This window comes from Podarcis muralis, chromosome 13 (assembly GCF_964188315.1).
Source record: "Podarcis muralis chromosome 13, rPodMur119.hap1.1, whole genome shotgun sequence".
NCBI lineage: Eukaryota > Metazoa > Chordata > Lepidosauria > Squamata > Lacertidae > Podarcis > Podarcis muralis.
In genome coordinates this window covers 5,364,265-5,378,540 of record NC_135667.1, presented here as the reverse complement: position 1 = coordinate 5,378,540, position 14,276 = coordinate 5,364,265, and the positions used below count along the sequence as shown (strand labels likewise).

At 47.1% G+C, this 14,276-nt stretch overlaps 1 protein-coding gene across 1 annotated transcript in view; it reads left to right on the top strand.

Moving 5' to 3' along the window:
- LOC114582617 (hydroperoxide isomerase ALOXE3-like) overlaps nt 1-8,519 on the top strand; it is a 34,671-nt gene extending 26,152 nt beyond the window's left edge. The window contains exons 11-14 of the mRNA XM_028703778.2: nt 445-566; nt 4,604-4,704; nt 5,647-5,817; nt 7,482-8,519. Coding sequence (XP_028559611.2) covers nt 445-566; nt 4,604-4,704; nt 5,647-5,817; nt 7,482-7,661 — 574 coding nt within the window. The 3' untranslated portion in view covers nt 7,662-8,519. The remainder of the gene's footprint in view (nt 1-444; nt 567-4,603; nt 4,705-5,646; nt 5,818-7,481) is intronic.
- Nucleotides 8,520-14,276: the final 5,757 nt, after the last annotated feature.

The window sequence follows — 14,276 nt, the reverse complement described above, 5'->3', positions numbered from 1 at the left end:
CTCTAAAATGCACATGAAAGACAGAAAAACCAACAGTAAAAAAAAAAAAAATTTCTTTCCAGTAGTACCTTAAAGACCAACTAAGTTAGTTCTTGGTATCAGCTTTCGTGTGCATGCACACTTCTTCAGATACCACAAAAGTCTTCAGATACCACTTCTTCAGATACCACACGAAAGCTCATACCAAGAACTAACTTAGTTGGTCTTTAAGGTGCTACTGGAAAGAAAAAAAAATTTTTGTTTTGACTATGGCAGACCAACACGGCTACCTATCTGTAACAGAAAATCAACAGGTGGAGCTTTTCTTAGCCCACACTTCTGTTTGTCCCCCAGGAAAACCAACCCTTTACTGTTGAACCAGAGCATGCGTCAAATTCCCACGTGCTGCGCCAATTTCCTCCCATTAGTAGGTTCGTGAATATCTCGAATTCTTCCGCTTTCCAGGTTCGTCTCTGGAATCGTCGGTCTCTACTACAGATGTAACTCATCTGTGAAGGGAGACCCCGAACTGCAAGCCTGGGTTCACGAGATCTTCACTGAAGCTTTCCTGGGCAGGAAGGAATCAGGTAACCCTCCTCTCTGTGTCCAACTAGTTTGAAATATACTCAGAGTTGAGAGTGGATTTCATGCTCTTTAATTAGCTCATAGTGGTGAGGAGGAATGGAAGTTCCCCCAGAATGTCTGCTTTATATACATTATTTACACAATGGGCCCCACATGATTGGCTAATTCCGGGATTCTCCTGTAGGCCAATCAGGTTGCGGATTCACTTCCACCTGGAGCTGGATTGGGTGGCTCCTGTGGACCAATCAGACTGCTGCATTCTGGAGCCTATTGTTCTAGGACGAATCAGACTGCTGCATTCTGAATCCTGTTGTTCTAGGACCAATCAGACTGCTGCATTTTGGATCCTATTCAACTCAGTACATAACATAGTTCATGGTCCCTTTATTGGGCAAGACAGGACAACGGTCCAGGAAGCCAGGCCTGAAACAGGAAGTGCCTCACCAGCCAGAAAAGGGTGATCGCCATGGGTACCCCCCAGTTGCGCCCCCAGGTCTTCCTGGCGAAGGAAGGGGGAGAAGGAACTTTGTGGTTTCTGGTATAAGAAAAAACTACTCCTTTCCCCTTAATGGGGTACACAAGAGCCCGTAGATAGTCCTTATGTAGGTTCTCTATCGGTAGGAGAAAATAACAGAGGACAACCAGAGAATATTGAGAAGCAAAGCAGCTAGTAAGCCTGATCTTTTTTCAAGGAACTGTTGGAACAGGGTCCCCACACGCAGGAGGGAGAACCCTGAACAATGGTGCGCAAGCCCTTATATAGACTCTTGAAATTGCCCACCCTGTAGCCCAAGGCAAATGTAAAGGAACCCCTGACCATTAGGTCCAGCTGCAGGCGACTCTGGGGTTGCGGCGCTCATCTTGCTTTATTGGCCCAGGGAGCCAGTGTACAGCTTCCGGGTCCTGTGACCAGCATGGCCAAGCCGCTTCTGGCAGACCAGAGCAGCGCACGGAAACGCCGTTTACCTTCCCGCCAGAGTGGTACCTATTTATCTGGTTAGTGGGGTAGAAGTGGAAGGATCATTAGGCGCGAGTGATCATGCTCTTCTGAAGTTTAGTATACAGCGGAAAGGAGCAGCCAAGCATACTAGGACTCAATTTCTCGACTTTAAGAAAGCCGACTTCATAAAGCTTAGGGAAGTGCTGGGTGAGATCCCATGGACAGTAATACTAAAAGGAAAGGGAGTTCAAGATGGCTGGGAGTTTGTTAAGAGGGAGATAGTAAAAGCACAACTTCAGGCAATACCAATGAGACGGAAACATGGAAGGTGCCTAAAGAAGCCAGGGTGGCTATCTAAAGAACTTTTAACTGAGTTAAGATTAAAAAAGGATGTGTACAAAAAATGGAAAAGGGGGGAAACCACCAAAGAGGAATTCAAACAAATAGCCAGCACGTGTAGACACAAAGTCAGAAAAGCTAAAGCACAAAATGAACTCAGGCTTGCTAGAGAGGTTAAAAGCAACAAAAAAGGCTTTTATGGGTATGTTCGTAGCAAAAGGAAGAACAAAGAAACCATGGGGTCACTCAGAGGAGAAGATGGTGAAATGCAAACAGGGGACACAGAAAGGGCTGAACTCCTCAATGCCTTCTTTGCCTCAGTCTTCTCCGATAAAGAAAACAATGCCCGACCTGAAGAATTTGGAGCAAATGATTCAGCAGAGGAAACACAGCCCAGAATAACTAAGGAGATAGTACAAGAATACTTGGCTAGTCTAGATGTATTCAAGTCTCCAGGGCCAGATGAACTGCATCCAAGAGTATTAAAAGAACTGGCAGATGTGATTTCAGAACCACTGGCAGTCATCTTTGAGAATTCCTGGAGAACAGGCGAAGTCCCGGCAGACTGGAGGAGGGCAAATGTTGTCCCTATTTTCAAAAAGGGGAAAAGAGAGGACCCAAATAATTACTGCCCAGTCAGTCTGACATCAACACCAGGGAAGATTCTGGAGCAGATCATTAAGCAAACAGTCTGTGAGCACCTAGAAAGGAATGCTGTGATCACCAATAGTCAGCATGGATTTCTGAAAAATAAGTCATGTCAGACTAACCTGATCTCGTTTTTTGACAGAATTACAAGCCTGGTAGATGAAGGGAACGCAGTGGATGTAGTCTACCTTGATTTCAGCAAGGCATTTGACAAGGTGCCCCATGATATTCTTGTAAAGAAGCTGGTAAAATGCGGTCTTGACTATGCTACCACTCAGTGGATTTGTAACTGGCTGACTGACCGAACCCAAAGGGTGCTCATCAATGGTTCCTCTTCATCCTGGAGAAGAGTGACTAGTGGGGTGCCACAGGGTTCTGTCCTGGGCCCGGTCTTATTCAACATCTTTATCAACGACTTGGATGATGGACTCAAGGGCATCCTGATCAAATTTGCAGATGACACCAAACTGGGAGGGGTGGCTAACACCCCAGAGGACAGGATCACACTTCAAAACGACCTTGACAGATTAGAGAACTGGGCCAAAACAAACAAGATGAATTTTAACAGGGAGAAATGTAAAGTATTGCACTTGGGCAAAAAAAATGAGAGGCACAAATACAAGATGGGTGACACCTGGCTTGAGAGCAGTACATGTGAAAAGGATCTAGGAGTCTTGGTTGACCACAAACTTGACATGAGCCAACAGTGTGACGCGGCAGCTAAAAAAGCCAATGCAATTCTGGGCCTCATCAATAGGAGTATAGCATCTAGATCAAGGGAAGTAATAGTGCCACTGTATTCTGCTCTGGTCAGACCTCACCTGGAGTACTGTGTCCAGTTCTGGGCACCACAGTTCAAGAAGGACACTGACAAACTGGAACGTGTCCAGAGGAGGGCAACCAAAATGGTCAAAGGCCTGGAAATGATGCCTTATGAGGAACGGCTAAGGGAGCTGGGCATGTTTAGCCTGGAGAAGAGGAGGTTAAGGGGTGATATGATAGCCATGTTCAAATATATAAAAGGATGTCACATAGAGGAGGGAGAAAGGTTGTTTTCTGCTGCTCCAGAGAAGCGGACACGGAGCAATGGATCCAAACTACAAGAAAGAAGATTCCACCTAAACATTAGGAAGAACTTCCTGACAGTAAGAGCTGTTCGACAGTGGAATTTGCTGCCAAGGAGTGTGGTGGAGTCTCCTTCTTTGGAGGTCTTTAAGCAGAGGCTTGACAACCATATGTCAGGAGTGCTCTGATGGTGTTTCCTGCTTGGCAGGGGGTTGGACTCGATGGCCCTTGTGGTCTCTTCCAACTCTATGATTCTATGATTCTATGATTCTATGATTCTATGATTCTATGATTCTATCTACTTGCACTTTGACATGCTTTCGAACTGCTAGGTGGGCAGGAACAGGGACCGAGCAACGGGAGCTCACCCCGTCATCAGGATTGGAACCGCTGCTCTTTTGATCAGCAAGCCCTAGGCTCTGTGGTTTAACCCACAGCGCCACCCACATCCCCTGTAGACCACCCCCCAAAACATCATGCATACATCACAGAAGTGGCAGTCTACAGCAGAATCCTGTCTGGCAGGAAACCTGTTAATGGGTTTACCTGGGCAGCCTGGCCATTCTTTTGTGATGGTAAATACTTAATTCCTGAGTCCTGGTCACAGGCTCACCCTATTCATACCCAAATGTGCCCTTAAGGCAGGATTTGTGAGCACAGAGACAATGGGGAGACTTTTCCCATTTCCATCCAAACTGCAGAGGAATATTTGAGGTCACCGAAAGAGTCAAAATGGTTTTAGGGCTGTTTTCCTGTTCTGTTTCAGACATGTGGTTGATATATTTATGTATGTGTTTGCCTGGTACATTTATGAACATTTATTTTATATCTTGGACCTTATAATTCTCATAACAGTTGCCAAGCAGTTACAGGGCTTTGCTTTGAAGGCATCGCCCATTTCCTCTCCCACAATCCCCTCTGCTCCTCTCCCACAATCCCCTCTGCTCCATCACATCTCTAACCATAAACAGAACTGCCCACACACCATCCCTATAGGACACGGCTTCATGTTGCAGAATAGCTTGAACTTCCTGTCCGTCCCAACAGGCGTTCCTTCCACCTTGGAAAGCAAAGCCGAGCTCATCAAGTTCCTCACCATGATCATCTTCTGCTCCTCTGCAAGGCATGCAGCTGTCAACAGCGGACAGGTATGTGGCCTCACCTGATCCTCTTTCTCCCCATCCCTTTCCTTAAACCCGATTCTGAACTGGACTGTGTCTGTTTCCCAGTGGTGGCAATACGTCCAGCGCAAGGGTGAGAGGCAAAATTTCAAGGAACTGCAAGAGAGTGCATGAGTCTCCTCTTCTCATGAGGTGGCCAAAGTCTTGGAGCCTCAGCTTCACGATCTGTCCTTCCAGTGAGCACTCAGGACTGATTTCCTTCAGAATGGAGAAGTTTGATCTTCTTGCAGTCCATGGGACTCTCAAGAGTCTCCTCCAGCACCAGAATTCAAAAGCATCCATTCTTCGGCGATCAGCCTTCTTTATGGTCCAGCTCTCACTTCCATACATATACTGGGAAAACCATAGCTTGAACTATACGGACCTTTGTTGGCAAGGTGATGTCGCTGATTTTTAGGATGCTGTCTAGATTTGTCATTGCTTTTCTCCCAAGAAGCAGGAGTCTTTTAATTTCGTGACTGCTGTCACCATCTGCAGTGATCAAAACGTATAGTCGTTTAGTCGTGTCGGCCTCTGCGTGGCCCCCTGGACCAGAGCACGCCAGGCCCTCCTGTCCTCCACTGCCTCCCGCAGTTTGGTCAAACTCATGCTGGTAGCTTCGAGAACACTATCCAACCATCTCGCCCTCTGTCGTCCCCTCTTCTTGTGCCCTCCATCTTTCCCAACATCAGGGTCTTTTCCAGGGAATCTTCTCCAAAGAATTCTGCCAAAGACATCATTTTGCCCTCTGAAGAAATGGAGCCACAACCAGACCCGGCTGGCTAAAACACACCCACAACCGGTCTCTGTGGCGCATGACAAATTCCCACACCGATTCTTTTATCATTGGGTTTCCCACCTGCTCTCTCCTGGACTCCACCTGTTTTCTCCCACCTCCTTGACGCTGCCATTTTTTCTCCCGCGCGACAGTTTGATTTCGCCGCCTGGATGCCCAACACGCCGGCCACCTTGCGCCAGCCCCCGCCCAAGGTGAAGGGCTCTGCGACATTGGAGAGCATCTTGGCCACGCTTCCCGAAGTCAACTCCTCCTGCGCTCTGCTGACGCTGCTCTCCATAGTGAGCTACGAGCCGGGCGACCTGGTGAGTGTGCTGGGGGCAGAGCGAAGGGAAAGGAGAAGCAGGGAGCGACGGAGATAAAATGCAGTGATTAAATGGTTTTTAATCAGGGAATCAGGGAGTCTGCAAAGCTAAATTAGACGGCCGGCGTAGATAAACAGTGTTCGAATGGGGCTTCCATGCTAGGGCTAACGCATGGATAGGCAAACTAAGGTCCGGGGGCTGGATCCAGCCCAATCACCTTCTAAATCCTGCCAGCGGACGGTCCAGGAATCAGCGTGTTTTCACATGAATAGAATGTGTCCTTTTATTTAAAATGCATCTCTGGGTTATTTTTTTATTCATGACAAACTTAATAGTGCAAACACATTGGCATTTGTCAATAACAGAAGTTCCTTTAGAAACACAATTTACAAAGACTCATAATCTAGCCTCCAGAAACTTGCTGAAATAATAAGAGATGTAAATATATGATGCAAACTACTAACAATTATGAATAGCAGAGTGTAAAAGGTAAAGGGACCCCTGACCATGAGGTCCAGTCATGGCCGACTCTGGGGTTGCGGCGCTCATCTTGCTTTATTGGCTGAGGGAGCCGGCGTACAGCTTCCAGGTCATGTGGCCAGCATGACTAAGCCGCTTCTGGCGAACCAGAGTGGCACACGGAAACGCCGTTTACCTTCCCGCTGGAGTGGTACCTATTTAACTACTTGCACTTTGACGCGCTTTGGAACTGCTAGGTTGGCAGGAGCAGGGACTGAGCAACAGGAGCTCACCCCATCGCGGGGATACAAACCGCCGACCTTCTGATCGGCAAGTCCTAGGCTCTGTGGTTTAACCCACAGCACCACCCATGTCCCTTTTAGCAGAATGTAGGCATCCTATCTATAGAAATGAGCAAACCAGGGATATTTTAGGGAGCAGGCTAGCAGGCGGCGCCCATGACTTACATCATAAGAGCCTCCACAACACAAAACACTGTTGCTGTAAAGGTAAAGGGACCCCTTACCAGTAGGTCCAGTCGCAGACAACTGGGGTTGCGGCGCTCATCTCACTTTACTGGCCGAGGGAGCTGGCGTACAGCTTCCGGGTCATGTGGCCAGCATGACTAAGCCGCTTCTGGCAAACCAGAGCAGCGCACAGAAACGCTGTTTCTGTATGTAGGTTTTATTTCATTTGTTTTTTTATCTTATATTTTGAAAATGTACATCCAGTTTTTCTTCCTTTAATTTTTTGGGGGGACCCCCAAGAGAGTGCGGCCCTAAACTATAGCTTGTTTATCTTATATGTAAACCCGGCACTGAGGGGGTAGCATATAGAGATAAAGGGGGATGACCGAAGGCCTGTTCACATGGTGGACTGAACACAGGTCAGCTGTCTCTACGCATGTTTGTGCGCCCATTTGTTGAATGTAATGTGTGAACACCTCTTGAGAGGAGCAGGGTGACACAAACAGAGCAGGTTGCGGCCACATGCCTATCTTTGCTTCAGCCTGTGCCAATATGTGGCCCTGGGCAGGCTAACTTTGGGCCAATGTGGCCCTTGACTAGAAAAAAAGGTTGCCTTCTTTTTTTCTTTTTTCTTTTGGACCAGTGCGGTCAATACTGTGTTAGCTGAGCCAGGGGTCCAGGTAAGGCCTGCCTATCGTGTTCCTGGTAATATGTACTCCACAATTTTCTTTCTCTCAGAGACCCCTGGGCTACTACCCTGAGGAACATTTCACAGAGGAAGCACCAAGGAAGCTCATTGCCGCCTTCCAGGAACGCCTGGCCGAGATCTCGAAGGAAATCGAGGCCAGGAACAAGACCCTACCCATCGGGTACCTCTACATGAATCCAGCCGAAGCCCAGAACAGCGTCTCCATATAACCTCCATCTCTCACGCACCTTTCGCAAGCCCGAAAAGGGCTTCCCTCATGACTGCCGACTTGGAAGGCCGGAGCAGGAAGCCAAATGTCTGCAGTCTGAATATATTATCATTTAAAAAAAGACTCAAGAGCTGCTTAATTTGCAATCTGCGGATTTCACTAAAGGGGTTGGTTGTTGAGTTGCAGGGGTGCAGTTCAGGTGACAAAGCAGTTTAGGTCAGGCACCCCCAAACTCGGCCCTCCAGCTGTTTTGGGACTACAACTCCCATCATCCCTAGCTAACAGGACCAGTGGCCAGGGATGATGGGAGTTGTAGTCCCAAAACAGCTGGAGGGATGCCTGGTTTAGGTGATATCAATGAAAGGTTTTTGCAAAAGGTGGTACACGAAATCTGCGCTCTTTGATTCCTGGAAGCCGAGCCCAGGTTGGTTCTGAACATTTACTTCCATCGCTGCTCAAACCTTTCCCAGTTTTGTTTCATGAGGACTAGGCGCTTCTCCTTTTTAGGCAAATGTAAAAGTCTCCTGGGTAGGCACAACATTCCACACGGCACAGAGAAGAATGGAGTAACATCTAAAATCTCTGCCCCTTCCTGCAACCTTCACATTTTGGCATGCTTTTATTCATCGTTACGGTGGGCTTAATTCCTTGGTGTCCTTTAAAAAAATTTGACATGTCTGCTTACAGAGATGTGGGGGAAAGGCAGGAAGAGAAACCGATGGAAAACTTAAAAAAATATTCTAGTGTTACAAAGTTTTCATTTCGATTTATCTGTTTCCGCTCCTTCATCTGCTTGTTTTGCCTGCAGGATGCAGAGTACTAACGTGGCTTCGTGCTAATAAACGTGTCAAGATGCTAATGTGCCTTTTGGAATGGTGGCTATAAAACGAGTTTCCCACAATAAAGACTTCCCAGGAAGGATGCCCAAATCTTTCTCTGCTGTCTCTCCTTGACCTTGCACCAGAGATTTCCATCATCATCAACCTTTATTACGGTCCAGAGACCCAACAAATCATTACAAAGCAATACATAATTCATACAGCCTACCTCCAGGTTAAACAAGCATTTTGTTCGGAATATAGGGATCATTGGTTCTTGCAACCACCGATAAAAACTTTGCCACTGCTAATGTTCTAGCGTTTGTCCGGTCTTCCAATAGGAACCTGACATAGTGAGCCTCTGATTTTCCCGGGAAAGGTACCAGCAAGGGTAATATCAGTTCAGCCCTGGCTTGCTCATATTTTGCACAGGTTTCCTCTGTGGGCAGCCTGAGACGGGACCTAGGGGGACTGGGCTTCTCCAAAACATCAGGGCTATAGAGGAAAAATTTTATTTTGTTTGCATTTTGATGAGAAACCACCTCATCCAAACTTCTCGAGCCAGTACGCCAAACCGAAACACCTTTAGCCTTTGAAATTTGCACCTCTTCACATTTTGCAAGGCAGTTTTCCAGCAAGAACAAAAATGTTTATTTTAGGGGAAAGTGTAGATCTCTCTGAAAAAAGCATGCAAAAGTGTGTTACGTTGGAGGGAATAGCTTTGCAGAAATATGTATACAGTCGTACCTCGGGATCCGTTCCGGAAGTCAAATCAACTCCAAAAACATTCAGAAACCAAAGCACAGCTTCTGATTGGCTGCAGGAAGGTCCTGCAGCCAATTGGAAGCCGCGGAAACCCTGTCGGACGTTCAGCTTCCAAAATAACTTTTGCAAACCAGAATACTTGCTTCTGGGTTTGCAGCGTTCGGGAGCCAAAACGTTTGAAAGCTAAGCTGTTTGAAAACCAAGGTACGGCTGTATTAGTTTTTTAAAAAATGCATTTATTAGGAGAAATTAACACTACGATGCTGGCAAATTTTCATGAGAATTAAAAAAAATATGAAATTGCTGCAGAACTGAAATTAAGATTGAGGAATTGAGAGACCTGACACTGACAGATTAACAGCCATCCCAAAATCACCCTGGCGGTCCTAAACTAAGAAGCTGAATTTGTTCGAAGTCCATGTTGGTTGGAAAAGGAGGGATACAAAAGGTCCTTTTGGCTGATCAGGAAAAGAAAATCAGGGGAGGCAAAAGGAGGGATTTCTGCACATAACTCGCCATCAGGTGATGGAATCCACTGCCCACAAAGATGCGATGGGCAGTAGCCTCGATGGATTTAACTAAGAGTTTGGTAAATCCACAGAGAATTAGCCTATCCTATACATGTTTGTCCAGTTATAGTGGCCACAAAGACCCTCCAGGTTGAGAGCAAGGGGCTACAGTTTCCTGCATTGCATGAGAAGGTCCCAGATTCAAATTCTCAGCATCTCCAGCTAGGTCTGGGAGAGACCCTGGCCTGAGAAAACCCTGGAACTTTTTGCTGCATGTTGTTGTTGTTGTTTAGTCACTTAGTCGTGTCCGACTCTTCATGACCCCATGGACCAGAGCGCGCCAGGCACTCCTGTCTTCCACTGCCTCCCGCAGTTTGGTCAAACTCATGCTGGTAGCTTCGAGAACACTGTCCCACCATCTCATCCTCTCTCGTCCCCTTATCCTTGTGCCCTCCATCTTTCCCAACATCAGGGTCTTTTCCAGGGAGTCTTCTCTTCTCATAAGTTGGCCAAAGTCTTGGAGCCTCAGCTTCAGGATCTGTCCTTCCAGTGAGCACTCAGGGCTGATTTCCTTCAGAATGGAGAGGTTTGATCTTCTTGCAGTCCATGGGACTCTCAAGAGTCTCCTCCAGCACCATAATTCAAAAGCATCAATTCTTTGGCGATCAGCCTTCTTTATGGTCCAGCTCTCACTTCCATACATCATTACTGGGACAACCATAGCTTTAACTCTATGGACCTGTTAGTGTAGGCAATTCTGAGCCAGGTGGACCAGGGGTCTAGCCAGTGTAAGACAGTTTCCTATGGGTCATCTTCTTGAGGAAGAACCACAGCTCAGAGGTGGAACATCTCCTTTACCTGCAGAAATGTTCCAGGTTCAAATTCCCAGCATCTCCAGGCAGAGAGGCTCCTAGTCTGAGTTGCTGAAGATGTCCTGGCAGTCAGTGCAGACATTGCCATTTGGGGTGGACAAATACTGTATTTTTTGCTCCATAGGGCGCACCGGACCATAGGGCGCACCTAGTTTTTAGTGGGGGGGGGGGGAATCAAGAAAAAAAATCTTTCCCCCCCCAGCCCGAAAGAGCAGCGTACAGGCTGCGCAAACTCTCCCTTCCAGAGGGGTTGCGCGGGGCTATGGCACAAGCCAAGCTGTTTTGGCTTCCTCTTTAGCCCTACGCAACCTCTCCCTGCCGGAGGGGCTGTGCACGGCTATCCCTGAAGCCTGGAGAGCAAGAGGGGTCTGTGCGCACGGACGCCTCTCGCTCTCCAGGCTTCAGCGAAAGCAACGCGAAGCCTCCGGAGTGCGGAGGGAGCGCTCCCTCTGTGCTTCGGAGGTTTAGCGTTGCTATCACTGAAGCCAAGGAGCCTGCATTCACTCCGTAGGACGCGCACACATTTCCCTTCAATTTTTGGAGGGGGAAAAGTGCGTCCTATAGAGCGAAAAATACGGTAAATAGTCCCTCTCAAAGAAGGAATCTGTGATGGCCTGGGATTCGGACTCGGAGGCTGATCCTGAGGAATCCCAGCCTGCACAGGAGTCCCCGCCTCCAGAACCAGCTGAGCCAGGGCTGGGGCTTGAGCCTGAAGGGTCCTCACCTGTGCTGGATCCTCAGGTGCAGGCACCAGCTGAGTCTGCTCTGGCTCCTGAGATGATGGAGGACCCATTGCCTGCAGGTGCTCCTCTCTCAGCCCCATCAGGGGAAGGTGAGGTTGCCTCTGGGTCCAGTAACCCTCCAGCCTCTCCTGAGCTGCAGAGGCTCAGGGCAGAGAGGCGGAGGGAACTAAGTTCCCGCAGGAGGAGTGCTTGCCTCCAGGCCAGGAGAGGCGAGTCACCTGTGGACCGGGGCCGCCCTATGCCTCGGGGCAGATAAAAGCCAGCCAGCCCCATTCCCAGGTTGTGGGAGCAACATTGTTGGTAGCCTGTTCCTGCTGGCACCCTGTTCTGCTTTCTGCCAGAGTTCCTGACCTCACCCGACTCCCTGCCTTGGACCCAGCTACAGCTTTGACGGACAGCCTCCATACCGCACCCTCGACCTCGGACTGGACTCGGACCTCGCCGCACGGTTAACCCTTGGGACCAGCACAGAATCTGAGGTCTCGCTCATTCTTGTCAACCATTCAGAACAGGAAACTGCATAGATTCAAAGCTCAGAGGGTATGAAGAGCAGTCCTGAAGTGTGGAAATCACCAAGAAACAGCTGCAACAACAGCCCTGCGGTGTTCAAAACTCGCCCCCACCAGGCAAGACCATTCTTGTTGGCGAGGGGGAGGTTAATGGGATTGCTCAATGGGACCTTATCCACCCTCACCAAACTGGGGATTAATAATCTCCTAAATGGTTTAGAAGTGCATAGGCATTACACACATCTTAGGAAGCCAGTGGTTCCGATGACATATAATTAATGGAAATCCACAACTTGCTCACACAACACATTATGTATTTTTTTTGTTAGAGCGTTTATTAATTTTCCAAAAAACACACACAAACCAATTAACATATCAAATCACAATCCTTTTTTTAAAAATATATTTATTAAAGTTTTGAATAAACAATACAAACTTCACAATCAACCAAAGAAAAAACACAACATCCCAATCATACAAAAACAGAAAAATACAATAAAAAATACAAACAAGGTAAAAGGAAAAAAAGGGGGGGAAAGTAAAAAAAACACACATAAAAATCCGATTTTTTTACTTATTGTTCGTATAACCTTCTTTTCTGACTTCCTCACACACCCCTTTTCTGTGTTCCTTTTTGCAAACTCATATTCAGCAGTAATTTACCTTCTTTCAAATCTTATTCTGTATTATACTTTTCAAGCTATTATGTCTCCAATTTTTCCTTTCCTTTTAAATCCATTGGATTCAAATCACAATCCAATAAAAAAATAAAATTGTCTCCCAAATTATAATCTTGAATTTACGGCTTCCCACAATCTGAATCTCGAAGCGTATCCAAATTTCAGTCCTGCCTCTCATCTCTCATCGATGTTTTCATATTTCCGTGTCTCGATTTTATCTCTCCAAACTTGTCTCTGGCTCTGCGATCCTCACTCATGTCAGAAGACAAATAGCCTTTCGTCCATGGAGCGCAGATTTGCCTGTGTAGTGTACTCTTCCAACTATTTTTTATTTTTTGGCTTGCGCCGCTTCATCTGGCTCCATCCAATCCGGGCTTTTGTCCAGCTCTCTGAAGTTTGTTTCGGCTGCTCCCAAATCATTAATATTTCCCGTCCAGCTGTTGTCCAAAGAAAACCTTCTTCTAAGACTTAGAAATGTATCTTGCGCCTTGTTGAATTGTTCTTAAGCGGACTGTTTGCTATGTTGCAATATATGCTCACGCAACACATTAAACTCCATCTCGAACCTGTCACTAGTTGTTGTTGTTGAGTCGTTTAGTTGTGTCCGACTCTTCGTGACCCCCTGGACCAGAGCACGCCAGGCCCTCCTGTCTTCCACTGCCTCCCGCAGTTTGGTCAAACTCATGCTGGTAGCTTCGAGAACACTGTCCCACCATCTCGTCCTCTGTCGTCCCCTTCTCCTTGTGCCCTCCATCTTTCCCAACATCAGGGTCTTTTCCAGGGAGTCTTCTCTTCTCATGAGGTGGCCAAAGTCTTGGAGCCTCAGCTTCAGGATCTATCCTTCCAGTGAGCACTCAGGGCTGATTTCCTTCAGAATGGAGAGGTTTGATCTTCTTGCAGTCCATGGGACTCTCAAGAGTCTCCTCCAGCACCAGAATTCAAAAGCATCCATTCTTCGGCGATCAGCCTTCTTTGTGGTCCAGCTCTCACTTCCATACATCACTACTAGGGAAACCATAGCTTTAACTTATACGGACCTTTGTTGGCAAGGTGATGCCTCTGCTTTTAAAGATGCTGTCTAGGTTTGTCATTGCCCTTCTCCCAAGAGGCAGGCATCTTTTAATTTCGTGGCTGCTGTCACCATCTGCAGTGATCATGGAGCCCAAGAAAGTAAAATCTCTCACTGCCTCCATTTCTTCCCCTTCTATTTGCCAGGAGGTGATGGGACCAGGGGCCATGATCTTCATTTTTTTGATGTTGAACTTCAGACCATATTTTGCGCTCTCCTCTTTCACCCTCATTAAAAGGTTCTTTCATTCCTCCTCACTTTCTGCCATCAAGGTTGTTTCATAAGCCGAAAGAATGAGTAAGTGGTGCCATTAAATGAAAGTGGCAAAAGACAGGATTATTGTGGGCACGTCCTTCAGTGAGTCATTGCAGTTGGCAAAGCATGACTTAGCATTTAGGGGAGGTGGTGAAACATCCGGTTCACCGAATAATTTTAACTTTCTGGGGTTGTTTGAATTAATTGCCAAATTTTATTCCTTCTTGTGTGTTCACATAAATCAGCATGGCTCTGGTCCGTCATCGTACTTATCCAAAACTTATGTGAAGAAGTTATCCAGTTGATAGCTAATTGAGAAACAATACTGAGAGGCATCAAACAGGCAGGTTTATTTACTGTATTTTTTGCTCTATAAGACTCACTTTTTCCCTCCTA